The sequence below is a fragment of the Ixodes scapularis genome, unplaced genomic scaffold (assembly GCF_016920785.2).
Source record: "Ixodes scapularis isolate PalLabHiFi unplaced genomic scaffold, ASM1692078v2 PGA_scaffold0__279_contigs__length_252992795, whole genome shotgun sequence".
In the NCBI taxonomy this organism is placed as follows: domain Eukaryota; kingdom Metazoa; phylum Arthropoda; class Arachnida; order Ixodida; family Ixodidae; genus Ixodes; species Ixodes scapularis.
The window spans coordinates 41696499-41712375 of record NW_024609835.1 but is presented as its reverse complement, the minus strand read 5'-3'; the positions used below and the strand labels follow the sequence as shown (position 1 = coordinate 41712375).

Below are 15877 nucleotides of genomic sequence, written 5' to 3'. Positions count from 1 at the left end.
CGTATGCAAGTTTATGTTTGCATTATCAGAGACCAGATCATGTTCTCAACCTAAAATTAAAACAAAAAAGGCTTTTTTTTTTTTAATTGGGAAGAGAAATTGAAATGTCTCAAAGATGAGCAATCGCCCATCTTTGGAGCATTTTTGAGTTATTGTACCAATGACTGTTCCGACGACCCGGCCACTTTCCTACTTCTTGTTTACTCCAATTCGGAGTAGATTGTTTGGTTGTCCAAGTGGTCCGACGACCGATCAATCGCGGAATTGCCACAAATGTCTCGTTAGTTCCTTTGGCAACGTATGGTTGAGGGAAGCCGGGATCCCCGGACGCGGGTAAAGAGCTGGATATCACGAAGGCATTTGTTGTACAGCGAAGGAAGTTAATATTTCTCCTAAATAAATTAAACGTTACTAAGGTTAACAATTCAGGATAATATGTTACTAATATAACTATATTATGCGCCGCTATATTAACGCATTGCAAGTAAGATAAGATGACCCATATATAGGCTCTCGCTTCACTTACCATGTAGTCAACAGCGAGGCCTGCAACGACACAATTTGTAGTTAGTTCTTGCTTCATTCAAACCGTGAGACAGCACGTTCTGTCTGACCTGAGTTTTCGTGTTGGAGATACAGCGGTTCAACATTGAAGGTACGGTGCAGCGCTCTACTATTCTTGACCCTGAAACAAAGCCTTGGTCGGCACACTTGGAGCCCAAAATAGTCTAGCGTTTAGCACTGCTTAGATGACAGTGAGACTGACCACATGGCCGTGCAGTCGAAGTGCACCATGAGCCACTTGGACGGGTTGAAGGCGAACGAGTCGGCCATCTCGATGCCTCGCAGCCAGTGCCGGAACTCCGGGCAGATGAAGGCCGCCCCGGCGTACGCAGCGTCCACGTGCAACCACACCGAGCCCTCGGCGCCTTGTGGGTTAGGAGTTATGGCAAAAGAGGAGTGCATCTTAAGATACGTCGTTCTTTTTACTTTACATGAGGAGCAGGAAAGAGGGTAGTGAGGAAATTGCTCCCCTACCCCAATTTCCGAGAAATTTTGGACGCCACTGGACGGTGGTATAGAAACTTCATAGTAGCTCCAAAACAAGGGCGTTTGAGGTAAACTTAGACCATCGACCGATGACTGCTAGCACAGTAAGACTGCATCGTTGAATGATAGTGACCACCCTCCCCTCTTTTCTTCTCCACCTCAAAACCCCCTTATACTCTTACTTTTAAATTTAGACTGATGCGAAATGCGGTTCGAGGATATTCTCATACTCAGCACTTGCAACGTACAACTTTAACCGAAATAAAGGAAAGCTTTACCCCGTGTTCTCTTCACGAGCTCTTTAAGCTAAGTGTATATGGCTACGAACTATGACTCACAAATCTCTCCGATCTCTTGAAGGTTGTCGAAAGCACACGCCCCCGTTGTTCCAAGTGTCGCGCAGACCTGCAACAAGTACACGCAACGAAAACAATTGGTGAGTCCGTATACAGGATGCTAAATGCAAAATAACAAAACACATACATACTCCCATGTATCGATTCAACTAAGGAAGTTTAAGGATCTCAACTGAGTTTAACGAAGTCACACTGTCATGCATCGTACAAAAGGTACGGTATTCACTGGACATGATAACAGAAATATTTGTGGACATGCCTGAAGCATCTTAGAAGCATGTTTGTTCCTTACATAAACGTATGATTGGCACATGTCTCAGGATAGCATTCGTATGACCAATGTTGCAGGGCTGTCATGCAAGGAAGAGACACTATTTTGAATGATGTAGGAGCAGCGGGACCGTGGCCCAAGAGTACGCCACCAAAACATCTCGTCGTCAATACTTCGGAATCCCAAGTAGGGGCGTCCCTCCGGACGTTCATGCACCAACATCTTAGTTCAGTTGTTAGAGCGCACGGGTAATCCTGGAGAGGTGTTCCAAAATCAATGCCCGAATCAGGCGGATTTGTTTTTTTCAGCGGCCACCATTCGCTCGGAGAGGGGGCGAGTGGAGGTCAGTTTTACTCTTGCCTCCATCGAGTAAGTTTTGGCCGTAAATGCGACGGGCTCAGTTCCCAAACAGTGGAACCGGCCGGAGAGCAGCTGGGCAACGTCTTACGTAAAAAGGGATCAGTCCGTCCTGGCGGTCCCGCTCCATGGCTTCCCTGAGCTGGTGTCCCCTCATGCTCAGGTTGTCGTCCGACTCGACGTAGTGCATCTTAACGAGCCCCATGAGACCCGCCTTCTCCACCGACGAATGGGCCTGAAAAGGGCCATCGGGAAATTTGCCGGGAAACTGCGGACAGCCGCGGCAAACTGAGAGCACACAGTGTGGTTGGCAATGACCGACTTTAAGGTAAATTAGAGAGTGATACACCATGCAAAAAACGAAACAGAAAAAAAAATCACACGAACCTGCGGCATTTGAAACAAAAACGAACTCTCAGGGAACAAAATAAGCGGTAGTTTGTTAGGATTTTTAGAGCATATCTCGTGGACAATGGACGCGCCATAAAAGATACGCAGCGACCTGTACCAGTATACAAAAGCTGATATTCTGTATTTATGTCATTCTAGTTTTTTTTGTTTACCTATAATTACCCGCAACACAAAAAAAAAAAAAAACGCAGAGTGTGGCGAGTTTTCAGCATCTCATTATCGCTCGTCAGCCAATAAGATTGCCACATTAGTCAGTAAGCACGCTGAAGAACCAATCACGATCGCAAGAAACCTAAGCCGCGTTTCTTAATCTGGCAGCGACACTACGTGTAAGGAGTCCTTAGCATCGTTCGCGAACGCCCACCTGGTCCGAGCAGTAGGCCACCAGCCTTCCGTTCACGTCGGCGTCGTCCATGTCCGGGTACTCGTTGCGCATGCAGTGCAGCACCTCGGAGCGTGCCGCCAGCAGGGACACGAAGGTCGACTCGCTGGCCGTCGTCTGGATGACCCCGCCGCCCTTGCTGGCCGACTTGGTGTGCAGGAAGTCGTCGGGTAGTCCCACCATCTGGCCCAGCCAGTCCATCACGATCGTCTCCAGCTCAGTGCACGCGGGACTCGACGCCTGGGCACCGAAGACGCGCCGAAGGCAGCAGGCCGTGGTTAAGATAGACTCGACAGCATCTAAGAGGGGCTTACGCGCTACGGGGCATGTCATCTAGGCTGGTGCAGCGTCGTACAGGCCGGGATGGCACGAAATCCAACCGGAGATTCCCGGTATTTTTATTTACTTGTTTACTACGAGTCACCCAGCAGCGTCGCAGGAATTAATGCGGGGAAGCATGGGTACGGCAGCATTATATACAGGGTATTTTTTTTTGAAGATTTACAGATTTTTTTTTTTTTCAAAAACGCTGGGAAAGCTACATTAATGCGGTTTGTGCAGGTGAGTTATACTGCCAGAGGGACATAGTACGTGGGGCTAATCGTGACGATCATTCGGTTAATAAAGTAAAATTTGTTAATTAACTTTTTAATTAGTGAAAATAGTCAGATAGTTCCAATTAGAAACTTGCTGAGCGTCGTCCGAAACGCCTAAATGAGTAATTTCTAAAAAGACTTGGAGCGCGTGAGATGCGCACTAGTGCGCTAAAGTTACCACACGTGGAGCATGTACAATGCTAGGGCTCTCATAAAAAAAAATAGAGAAAAAAACGCGCGGGCGCATTACCCCAACCGCTTGCCTTGTACTTGCTCCACAAGTGGTAACTTTAGTGCACTACTACGCTTCTCACGCGCTCAGTATTTCTGCAAATTACTGATTTAGTGGTTTTCGATAACGCTCAGCAAGTTTCTAATTGTAACCATATCTCTATTTTCATCAACTAAAAAGTTAATTCACAAACATTACTTAATTAGCCGACTGATCATTACGATTAGCCTCCGATTCTATGTTCCCCTGGCCGTATAACTCACTTGCACAAACCGCATAAGTGTAGCTTTCACAAAGTTTTTGAAACAAACATGGAAAGCGTAAAACAAAAACGCCCCGTATAATAACTTAATGTTGACATGCATATATTGAACCAAGAAAGAACAATAAGCACTTCAGAAACCACATCAGTTCGTCGAAAAAAAGAAAGAAGTAGTTGTGTACTGTAACTTCACCAGGAAAGCGTTACACAGTGGGGCACAACCATGACAAATCAGTACGAAACAATAAGGCCGATGTTATCGTTTTCAGGTCATGTATTTTTGAAAAAAACAACAACAACAACAACAACAACATAACTTTTCTCACAAACACTGCATTTATTCGTGACAATCAACACAACTTACGTAAGTTATTAAAAAAAGTAGGAAAGGAAAGGCACATTTACTATTGTAGATACTTCACTGTCGGGGTCCTAACTTAGAGTGCAGGAGGCACCCTATCTGGCAATGAACCCCTTCAGCTAGAACTATAATCTGCACCACCTTATGATGCCGTACACTGCACACTTAAAAAAAAAAAAAAGAAAACAAGTCAGTGAGGTTTACTTTTTCGCCAGATAGAAAGAGATGGCCAATCATGGTGAACGAGAGAAGGATTCCAGAGAATTACAATACTCGAAGTACGATTAGATCACGGAAATGCGATGTGCGCAGAGACAGTGAGTACTTATCATAATGTAACACATGAGGCTGTGGCGCGGAAAACTTAAGAACGTTGGAAGTCGAAGAAGAGGACAGCGGTAGGAGAACGTACGTCTCCTACGGTTGAGACGTTCCCCTACTTTTGAATTTTACTTTGACTTCAAGGTGTATTAAGTTTTCTCAGGTGTTACATTATTCCCAGCTCGCCTGTATCGCCATAATTATTACACGCTCGCCTGCACACTCACTGTTAATATTGCGTAAGCATTCGTACTCACACGACAGGCAAAAGCTGATATCGTCCGTTTGTGGACAAAACAACGGGAAAGGCAAGCGTAGATTGGAGACGAGTAGTGAAGGACAAAGGTGAGAGGGAGGCAGCTTCACGGGGTGGAAGCCAGTGCGCTCGCGGATGCTGGTTTCGAACCTTGAATTTAATTGAATTGAGTTAATGTTTATTTTTTCGGAATCAACCGAAATGGAGACAGGGGCTAAAGGCGTGAAGCCTGACAAGGTCTCTGTCCCCAATGCAGCGCTTTCCAGCAGCACACAGTTTAGAGAGTTCACAAGGAGACTCCGCCGTTGAAGACAGTGAACGGGGATTTTGACGCCGCACATGCAAGAAACGCAAAAAAGGAGGTTTAAAATATATTTTATGTGTACTAAAAAAAAAAGCACAACATATAATGTGTCCTTTAAACGAGATACACAGCATACGTTACAACACACCCTTCCAAAAGAGGTTTCCAAAAGGACCCCTAAAGCTGGAAAAAATTAAAGGAAGATCCATTGGTGGATCCTTAGGGAATGTGTTAGCACTACCCTTGGGAGACAGACGCCACGCAGGTCCCTCTTTGTGAAACTCTAACACTGACCCCGTAGCAAAGCCAGAAATAGACAGCAAAAAAAAAAAAAAAAAGGGAGCAAGAGAAAGCCAGAACAGAAAAGTGAAGGGGTCAGTCAGCGTTAGCGTTTCCCAAAGAAGGACCTTTGTGGCGTTTTTCAAGGGTCATGCTAGCGCATTCCCCAAGGACCCACCAATGGATCTTCCTACAAGATTTTGTTAACAGTGAGTTTAACGTTTCGCTTGCTTTTGCGCCCTTGCGCATATCGAATTTCTCAGATATGATCGTATTCCGAGCCTTGTCATTCACTAGAATCCTTTTTTTTTTTTTCCGTGATAGACTATGCCGCAGCAATCTGCAGTCCGGGTCTCCCAACTCTCGTGGCTGATATTGAAGCCCTACAGAATCGCGGTGCCCGTTTTATATTCGCTAACTATCATCGCGCATCTAGTGTCTCAACTATGAAAACTAATTTATCACTTCCTGCTCTTTCATTACGCCGAAAAACATATCTTTTCTGTCTTTTTTTATAAAACGCATCATACCAATGCTTCACTAATTGCAAACTAATGTTAAATTATGTTTTCACCTCACCGCGCTTAGATCATCAATTTAAGGACAGAATTCATCATTGCATTGCCTCAGTTTACTATAACTCTTTCATTTCCAGAACATCTTCAGAGTGAAACCGCCTTTCCGCGCAATCGGTAAACATACCGTACTTTGACTTATTTAGAAGCGCGGTGACTGCTTACTTATGTTAATATTTTGTCTGTTTGTTTGCTTTGTTCTGTAGTTTCTAAACTTGTTTTGCGAATTTTTTAAAAACATTTTTAGTGCTTGGCTTTTAGTGTTTGTATACTGTTTGTATTCCATATTTGTCATGTCCCACTCCCCTCTGCAATGCCTCAGGACCTTGAGAGTACTGAATTGATAAATGAATAAATATGGTGTTCGATTGGAGAACCACCGTAAAAGTGATGTATTGCAGGCAACGTTGTTAAACTTAAAATGGTGGCCGCAAACATGTTTCATCTCTTTCACGTCAACCGTGCCTTATGGTGGTTTCTTTTCGATTAGCAATAACAAAATTTATAGGTTCTTCTAAGATGGCAGGAAAGAAAGGGTGGTTTGAGTCGCTTGAAGCGCCTGATATTGCTAATAAAAGTGCGAATGCCGGCTGGAACCAGGGCTGGGCAGCATCGCGATACAAAAGTGTAGTGATAGTATTTCAGAAATACATTTTATATTTATATTTCTGTATCGCGATAAAATATTTCAACTGTACTTTGTATTTCTGTATCGAAATTCATTTTCGGGTGTATTCTTGCTATCGCGGTACTATAAGGGCCAATAAATTTCCTTACAATTAAAAAAAAAAAAATTGTTGACCTCCGCAGAGTGGGTCAAAACGTAGTTTCGTCGGGGACGTTTTGTGTCTCTGACCACACATGACTCCTTTCTTTATTGTGGAAAAGTTAACAGATGTTTTCCCACGCTTAAGGTGGTTGACTATCCCAGTCGATTCCAAAAGTTGCAGACTCTGTCGGCGCGCCCAACAAACAAATAAGGGATACGAGTTCTTTGAACTTCATTCCACGGTAACGTTATAAGATCACTGCTGAAAGAGGTGTCTTGATTGGACATAATCATGGTGACTTCGATAGGTTTTTTGGGAGGACACAAAACTGATTTAAATGACCCTGGTATTTGGTCTCAGAAAGATAAGAAATGCGGTAATTAAATCCGCTCTAGCCAAGGTAAAAACATCGCTTGCTTTCTTTACTACTCAAAATGCAAGGTTTTAATTTTACAGTAAATTTCATTCGAGCTTAATTCAGGCTCTAACATACACTGAGATCTCGCTTGCTGGTTTAAAGGCAAAATCTCGTATTCTAGAGCATGCTTCTTCTTTGTTCTTCGTATACTCTAAGGGGTGCAGCAAAACATCCAAAATAATGTTTTTATAACAATGCATTTCAGTGTCTGAAATCATTTTAAAATGTATTTCTGATACGTATCGAGATACATTTTCAAAAATGTATTTCAGTATCAGTATTTTAGCTGTTCTTGTCATGTATCCCAGTATTTGTATTTCCAAATACTTTCGAGAGCTAATACTTCAAAGCGCACAAGAGACAACACACCATCAAAACAGATCCATACAAAGAAACAAAACTCACGCAGCGCTGTTTTGTTTCTTTGTGTGTTTGGTTTCTTTGTGTTGATCTGTTTTGATGGTGTGCTGTCTGTTGTGTGCTGTGAAGTATTAGCATGATTAACCAACTCGCCTAAGCTGAAGTATTGACCAAGTTCTTTTGAGAGCATTTATGCCCAACCCTGGCTGGAATCTCAAACAAAGCGTCTATGCCGTCTCCAAACTAACGCTAGCGTTTGGGCTGTGCTTAAAAACGCAATCAAATGTCAATTGAGCCTTCAGACTCACTTTGTTTCACAATACACTCGTTAGCGAACCGTGTAGAAAAGCAAGATAAAATTAGCTTCAGCTATGATAGTTACGTTGTCGTGGCCCATTGGCTGGGCGTGTGACTTCTTACCCAAGTGAAACCCAGGCAACCGATGCCGTCGGCAAGCATGTCTCCCAGCAGCGACGCCGGGGAATTCAGGGCCGGGAAGTAGGCGTGCATGTGGGGGCTCTGCCAGTGGGTCACCTGCAAGCCAGAGTTACACGACCCAGACTCAGGCTTACTGTTTGGTCCTTATAGGCGATTGCAAGCTGGACAACTGGCCGCCGCCATGTCTCTGCTCGTGCGGACACGCCCCTGCGATAGCAAGCTTGCCAAAGCTACGTTTGCGCGCATGTTGCACGTGCCGGCGGGCATGGGGCTCCAGTGGGGGCACCATGCTTGCAATTGTCCATACGACGTCGGTCGTTTACGGCGCGGTAAAGCGCGAGTCACACATAGTATACGTTAACCCGTGACCTACCTGCCAAGTTGCCTAATATTGGAATCGACCGGTGGGTCGACTTTAATGGAATCCAACAACGTAGTTTTTCAGAAATAAAGATGTCAGGCGGTACAGATAGGCGTCCCTGTTTCCGGAATCGCTATTTCAATATAATTTGCGGGGTTCGTGTAAGCTGTGCTATAAGACCACCCCTGTCCATTTCGATTTGGATGAGCATCGTACCGGCGTGCTGTCGTGTATCACTACCGTTTGATGCAGGCTAAATACCCATGGCTGCAGTGGAACTCCACTGGCCAACTTTCTCATCCACAGCGCAAACGCAAAACTCTCCTCCCACTGGGGCTAACTTCCTGCCGTCTAAACAAATACCACAACTGCACTACAATGCAAAGTTGTAGCCGCGTCTGCTGATTGCTTTTCGTGCACAAGCCTTTAGGACTTTAGATTTAAATACAGGAATATGATATTAAAACACGGATCTGCGTGTGTAATTTCTTATAGTTCAACCGAATAAATGAACGAAGGACGAATACATGAAGGCGGCCGGGGCTTTCGACCCACACACTTCTCTGATCCCGTCTCTGTTTCTATAGTGGTGCAGTGCAGCTTAAAGCACTACTTGATAAGGCCCGTTCAGACATTTCCCTTGTGCTTAGGGCCGAGTTTTTAAGATCTCTTACGACGAGACAACAGATTGGCACGCTGGCGCCATTATGAGGTGACCCTGGAACGGGAGTCACTAGAGCGAAGGGTTTTCTTTATTATGTGCCAGATTAAAGGCACGTACTATCCTTAGAAAATGGTCGTTTATATGACTGTCGTAAGGGTTTAAAAATATTGCGGGAAAAAAAGACGTAGGGAAATATTAAGTGTTCCACCGCTAGCCATTAGATGGTGCCAGTCTCTCGTAGTGAGAGATCCCAGGAGGCAGTCGTAAGCCGTCGCAAGTATGTGAACCAGTCCATACTCGCAACTGCACAAAAGACTGAGCTGCGCGTGAAACCATTCAATCGCACTGTACCCCGGGCATAATGACGCCCTCGATGTCCTTGAACACGTCGTCCCAAGGTTCCGCGTGCATGGGTGGCTTGGCCGGCAACAGCTCCTGCATGTAGCCCGGCTTGACATCGGGAAATACCCTCCGCTCGCGGATGGTCTCCAGGTAGTCCGCGATGTAGTCCACCATCTCTTTGCCTGAAACGGACTTTCGCTCAGATTCTACGTGCAAACGGCGGAATGGCGTTCCTGATTCGAAGACAGGCTTCGCGAACCCGCCACTTACTTTCTTGAGCCTTTATTTACGCTCATACTTGTCCGATGCTCATTACAAGTAATCAAATTACTTATAATCGATTGATTTTAGCAGTAATTTTGTAATCATTTGATTACTTTTATAAGGAAGTAATCACAAAATTAATTTGACTACTTTTTGGGAGTACTAAAATTACTTGTAACCATTAGTATATTCTCCCCCTCTTCCTAATGGCACCCTTTGTTTATACTCCTAAGAAGTCCACGATCCAAGCCTCCGAGAGTAGCGTCAACCATAATGTGTGCATTTGAAGATGAGTAGTTTGTAATTTGGAGATTCTAATCAAATAGGGGACACTACGGAAGTCCCACTTTCAAACCGGCAGAGAAATCTGTCCTTTTGAAAATCTGAAGTAATCCGAAAAGTAACGGTTACTTTTTCAAGTAATTCTCAATTACATTACTTCTCAACTCCTCAAGTAATTTAATTTAATAATTATTAACCGAGTCGAATCGTAATTGTTATCGATTACTTTTAGTAACGTGTACAAGTCTCTTTATGCATAACATGAAAAATAAATTGCGGCACAAAAATAACTTTTCAATTTTTTTTTTTCATCAAATAGGTCTGCATACAATTTGTGTGATTGCATTACTATGATAGTCATAACTGCAGTATGCCTGTTCGTAACAGTTAAGCTGAATAGCTTGTATAAGCAGAACACTAATTAAATGCTATAGCGTTTCTGAGTGAACACGCCGCCTCCGCACTTTTTGTGTACGTCTTCGCTCTGTAACCAACGAAGCAGGCGGCACGCGGATGACGATGATGATGACGATGACGATTATTATGGTGATGGTAACGACGATGTTGGTGATGATTGGTGACGGTAATGCTATTAATGATGATAATGATGATGATGGTGTTGTTGTTGCAGCTGTTGTTGTCGTTCTTGTTGCTACTGCTGCTGCTGTTGCTCCTGTTGTGGTTGTTGTTACACATTATTGGGACAAGGGTGGCTCGTCAGCCTGGAGCGGAAGGGCTTAATTAAAAAACGAAGAAAAAAAACATGATATTCTTTGGTCATGGCAGCAGAGCGTGCAAAGCGCCAAAGGGACAGTAGCGTCTGTTTTGCTCGGGCACCACCCTTGGGATAGATCGAGTCCTCGTGAGAACATATACTGGAGTTTTGAAAACGAGTCCGCTCGTCGTGGAGCCCCGCACACTCAGACTCTCCATCAGGCCAGGACGTCCTCAGTGAGGGCGGCACCGGTGCGTGCTCTATGAATGAGCACTTCAGCACCTCTTGCTAGATCATTCGGTAAGGGTGGCGGGTTTGCTGATATATTACCGTAGGAGGAGGTGATCTGCCTTTTGGATACTGCCTTTTTCTCCCAGTGGTCGGGGTCAAATAGTACAGGAGGGACCGAGGGGGGCATTATATTTTACTTTGAAAATAGATATTTAGCTAATTATGACATTACATAATAATTGGGAGCCAGAAAACTGACCAGGAATAAATTAAAGCGCGTAGAAACTTTGGTATGTTCACACAGAGGGGAAGACTAAAGAAAAGAATACAACTAATGGTGGCAGTATGCAATAGATACGAGACAGGACACTAAGCAAAATATACATGGGAACGCAAGAGAATTTTAACATACGTAGTTACCCCGATATGAAACAGGGGACTAAGGAGAGTGACGCTGTTGATTGTAATATGTTATGAACAATATACTAAGAGGATGCGCATTACTTAAAAAAAAGTTTCCTCTCGTTTTTTTTTATTTTTTTTTTACTTAAATTATGCGCGCTGCAACACCTTTTTTTATTTCTTATTTCTTATGTTTTTTTTTTCAGCGCCGAGAGCATTTAGTTTGTCGGGAACTGGCCGCAGGCCGGGCTTCATTGGAAGGACCACGGCCAGCCACGGGCCGGTCGGTAGACCACCGCGGGCCGGATTTGGCTCGCGTGCCGGGGTTTGGATACGCTGGATTAGAGGTTACCAAGCTTAGAGTGTAGCTGCTGGAACTGGAGTTGGGTTTGCGGTTGGTGCTGTTGCAGCATAACCCTCTGTTGCTGCAAAAATTGTTGTAACCATGTTGAGTGGGTCTTGAGGGGCGGCATGGGTTGCTGACTGATTTGGTCAGGGGTGAAGGAATTCTCGTCGGGGCTGCTCCGGAGGCGCTAACGGTGCCGCAGCTTCGTATAGCGCTCGGCTAGAAGTGCGAGACTGGCGCCGTTTGGTACACGCAACCAGATATTTATCTTCCTGTGCTTTTTCTGTTTCAAGCCTCCGGTGAGGTACCCGGATTTGACTTTTCGTTGATTTTTGGAGGGTATCGTACTTTCGTTTGAGTTCAGCAATTTCTTGCTGTAGAGGTTGACAAGAACTGCTTGAAAGTCCTTGTTATCTTTTTGTTGTGCCGCACGGATGCTCTCAATTTGTTCTTGCGTTCGGGATGCTTAGTTCTGTAACCGTTGCGCGTCTGGAGTTGTTGAGAAGCCGTACCTTACTCCACACATCTGGTAAGCGGCGTAAGCTGGGAGTCTTGCGTCGCAGACGGTGAGCGCGGAGTTGGCTCCCCGCTTGGAGCAGGACGGCGGCGGCGGCGCGGCGGCTACAGGCGAGCACCATTCCTGTTTAGCTTCGCGTTTCTTCGCTTTGTGGTCGAACTGAGCGCCGGCCGGGCAGGAGGGGTCCGTTGCTATATGACTAGGATTGCTGCAGTGTACGCAGAATTTATCGTCTGCGTTTACTCACTGTTCTGAGGCCTGCTCGTGCTGCTTACCGCAGCTGGCATAGATTGGCTTCTCAGCTGGGCAGATGGCTGCCTTGTGTCCTGGTTTGTGACACCTTTGGGCACACAGGTGAGCGCTGCTGATACTACTCAACTCGCCTGGGAAACGGCCAGTGCGTAACCCCACTGGGCGGTCGTGGTGAGTCAAAACAAATCAGGATAGTTCCTCTGGAGGCGATTGGGCGGTCTGTGAGGATGTCTACTCTATCCGTGTGTATAGGCCGCGAGAAGCCTCTCGTGTGATTTCTTTGATTTGCTCCCGTAAATTGCTCCTCCTGAGAGTAGGAAGCTGATATGCTTGGACCGAAAGGGGTTCCTGATCTTGAGAGGAAGACTGGTTGTTCGCAGAAGGTGCGCCGCTTAATTGGAGTCACAACTAGTGACTGCGATGGTATTGGAAACTACTCACTCGCAGAAGTTGAAGCTTCCGGAGTTCGTGGTCAGTTGTGTACCAGCTCAACGCACAACGCTTGGGTTTCCGCAGGCAAGCTTTGGCCTTAAAATTATTTGCCCCAATGTTTAGCCACTATATGTTTCGAACCTGCAGTGGTGTTTTGGCGCAAGTGAGCTTCCAGGAGCTTGACGTTCTTTACGAAGCGATGAAAGTTGTCCTTCTACCGTGCTGACGAAAGTTGATAATCGCAGAATTTCTGATTTTCGCGGTTGCTGAGGTTGTATTTCGAGTGACTTAGGCAAAACACTGATACTACAGAGTCACGGGGACAATTGTGTGCGCTATAACACCAGAAAAGGTGCAGGGCGCGTCTAATTCCTTAGACCAGGGTCTCAAATACGCGGCCCGCGACTCGCTGGGACGCGGCCCGAGGCAACCGACTACGAGTCCCGATTCGCATGTCTCGAGCGCCAGAAACAGCATGCGCCAGCGTGATCTCATCTCGCCGATTCATTTTCACTCGAGAAGTAGCTCTGCTCTTTTAACGTATTCCCATAGGTTTTAATCAACTGCGTTCATTTGCCCTTTGTTTTGCCTTATTTTTTGCTTCCCATCTTTTTGTGATGTACGATCAAAACGGCGCTCACCAACAGCTCTTTGTTGTTGAAGGATGCAACTGTTGTATCCTTCAACAACAGCTCTTTGTTGAAGGATGCCTCTCGGCTGCGCGAACTCTCGATCAGCAGGAGCAGATGTCACATATAAAGCTACAAGCCAAAAATTCTTACCTTAAAAATATATATCACCATTAAAGAACAAGCATTTGTTCAAAGTGTTGTAATAAAAATCGTCAGGAAAGCAAGAACTGTCAAATTAAATGATTTTTCTTTTTAGATACATGTTGAGCTTGGTTAATTCCTGAGGGAATTGAGCAACGGGAACGACAGTGTACTTGCTCTTTTGCTGTATAAAAAAGTGCCAGCACGTAAGCGGGGCGGTGTCATTTTAATTCTAGTTGTCACATCAAGTCAGGGCCCAATGTAGTCCTATATACAAATCAAATTTATAAAGATGTCTGACATGGTGGGTGTAACAGCTTCAAAAAACGAGGGCGACTTCGTTTTTTGAGTGTTTGGTGTAACAGCTTCAAAAAATGAGGACCTTGTCATCGCTTTTTGGAGCTGTTACACCCACCATGTCAAACCTTTACCAACTCACCAGTTTAACACCTTGTCTAAAGATATCACTGGCAAGACTGAGTTTACAAAAAGCATAGAGCACGAAGTGTCTTCTCTTCTAAATCTTTAAATCTTGTACCCCCCCCCCCCCTCCCCACCTCTTCCCTTCTAACGCTGGCCCTCGGCCTTTCCAGTGTGAGCCATGTGGCCCCCATGCTCAAATGAGTTCGAGACCACTGCCTTAGACCATTATGAGTCGTGGTTTTCCCCACGGCCTTTGTCGTTGCTGCCGTTGTCATCGCTTTGGACAGAACCAACGCAAATTCCCTCGCTTTACTTCGGCGGCTATCCCGGAACCCACAGGAGACGAATCGAAAGGACCTGTGCCGTCCAGTAAAGTGTTTTCCCGCTAGGTGTCCGTCCGTTTTGCTGAAGTCGCGAATTCTGTCGAGGTCAGTTGATGACGCTCAAGTGTAACGAAGATCGTCACGGACAGCTCAGAAAACGCGGGGTGTGGCTTATATACGTTCACTAGTCTTCCTTCGTGATTGGTTCTTTGGCGTTCTAACTGGCTTATGCCGACAAGAATGACGCCGAGTTTTGATTGGCTTTGATGGGAAGGATAGTGGATACACTTCAATGCTAGACGCCTCAAGGTTTACCCACTTCTTTTTTAATCAGCCAATAAGAGCTCAGCGTTTTGACAGTATCGCAAACCCCGTGCAAGAAGCAGACAAACTTGTGCTCCGCATAACGTCTATCACGACTGAGAGCGGGGTTCGCTCTTTGGTCACCTAGAATGACGAGCTATTAAGCGTTCAACGAAGATTTGTCTCTGCGTATAGGTTATGGATGGCCGAGAAATAGCCACTCACCTCGTCGCCTGTACTCCTTGAAATCCATGTGTCTGAAAGAAAAAGAAAATTGAGATGTCAAATATATTAATCTTGTTTTTAAACACGAGAATCGTATGGAGCTTTCCAGCGCTTATCACCCTGGCAAAAATATGCTGAGTAACTGAGGGCGGATGCGCGGCGTCTTATATGTTGTGAAAGAGGGCTAGTGGCTGCGCGCGCTCAGAACACATGACACAGCCCTCTAGGCAAAGATGGCACCCACAGAAGGCGATTATCGGAAAGGTCAATACCCGCGCGAAGCTGCCTCCAGGAGCGAAGACAATATGTTGTTTCCCAAGCGGGAAACACACAAACCTCTTAGTTGTTGGAACCTCTAGCTTGAAAGCAAATATACCAGCGGCTAGTAACGGAATGGGAATAATGTGCGAGTATAAGCAGCAAACACCGGCGTGATGACGTTACTGGAGGAGAATTGGGAAAACCGCCAGCCAGAAGCTCCCATTATATTGCCACGAATAAAAAAAGCATAAACGCGAATGATCATACTTAAAATGAACGTCTAGTGCGGCGAACTCATGTCGAGGAACATTAAGTAACAAAGACTGTACATTCTTTGACGGCGACGGAAGGACGATTGACCCCAGAATCCTTCCGAAGCTCCTTATGTAGGTGCGTGGGTATCTAGAAGCTTCGGAGCTCGAACAAGCAACAACATTCTCGAGTCATATGAAACATTTCAGTCATCCAAACAAACGAAAGAAAGATAAAAAAGGACAAGCGCTGCCGGGGGTCCAACCCCAGGCAGCGGCGTGAAAATCGAGCACGCCGCTGACTCTTTTATTCACACGCGGCAATATAGCGACGTAAATAAATAAATAATAAAAAAAAAACAACAAAAAAAGTACTAACATAATAAACTAAATGTTAAAAGAAGAAAAACGAAATAATGAATAACCATAGTCTTCCTTATTCCACAAAGCCTGTCAATACTGCGACGGAGCCACGGAGCGGCCGGCCGCCAGAAAAAGGAGAGGAGAAGCC

General features: G+C 45.3%; 1 protein-coding gene across 1 annotated transcript in view; it reads right to left on the bottom strand.

The window, feature by feature from the left end:
• The window catches only part of LOC120839025 (histidine decarboxylase), a 34453-nt gene extending 19571 nt beyond the window's left edge, over window positions 1–14882 (bottom strand). The window contains exons 1-9 of the mRNA XM_040209232.1: window positions 14855–14882; window positions 9376–9548; window positions 7982–8095; window positions 2810–3067; window positions 2126–2269; window positions 1389–1455; window positions 767–929; window positions 615–685; window positions 527–546 (exon numbers count right to left, since the gene is read on the bottom strand). Of these exons, the coding sequence (XP_040065166.1) occupies window positions 527–546; window positions 615–685; window positions 767–929; window positions 1389–1455; window positions 2126–2269; window positions 2810–3067; window positions 7982–8095; window positions 9376–9548; window positions 14855–14882 (1038 nt within the window). The remainder of the gene's footprint in view (window positions 1–526; window positions 547–614; window positions 686–766; window positions 930–1388; window positions 1456–2125; window positions 2270–2809; window positions 3068–7981; window positions 8096–9375; window positions 9549–14854) is intronic.
• Window positions 14883–15877: the final 995 nt, after the last annotated feature.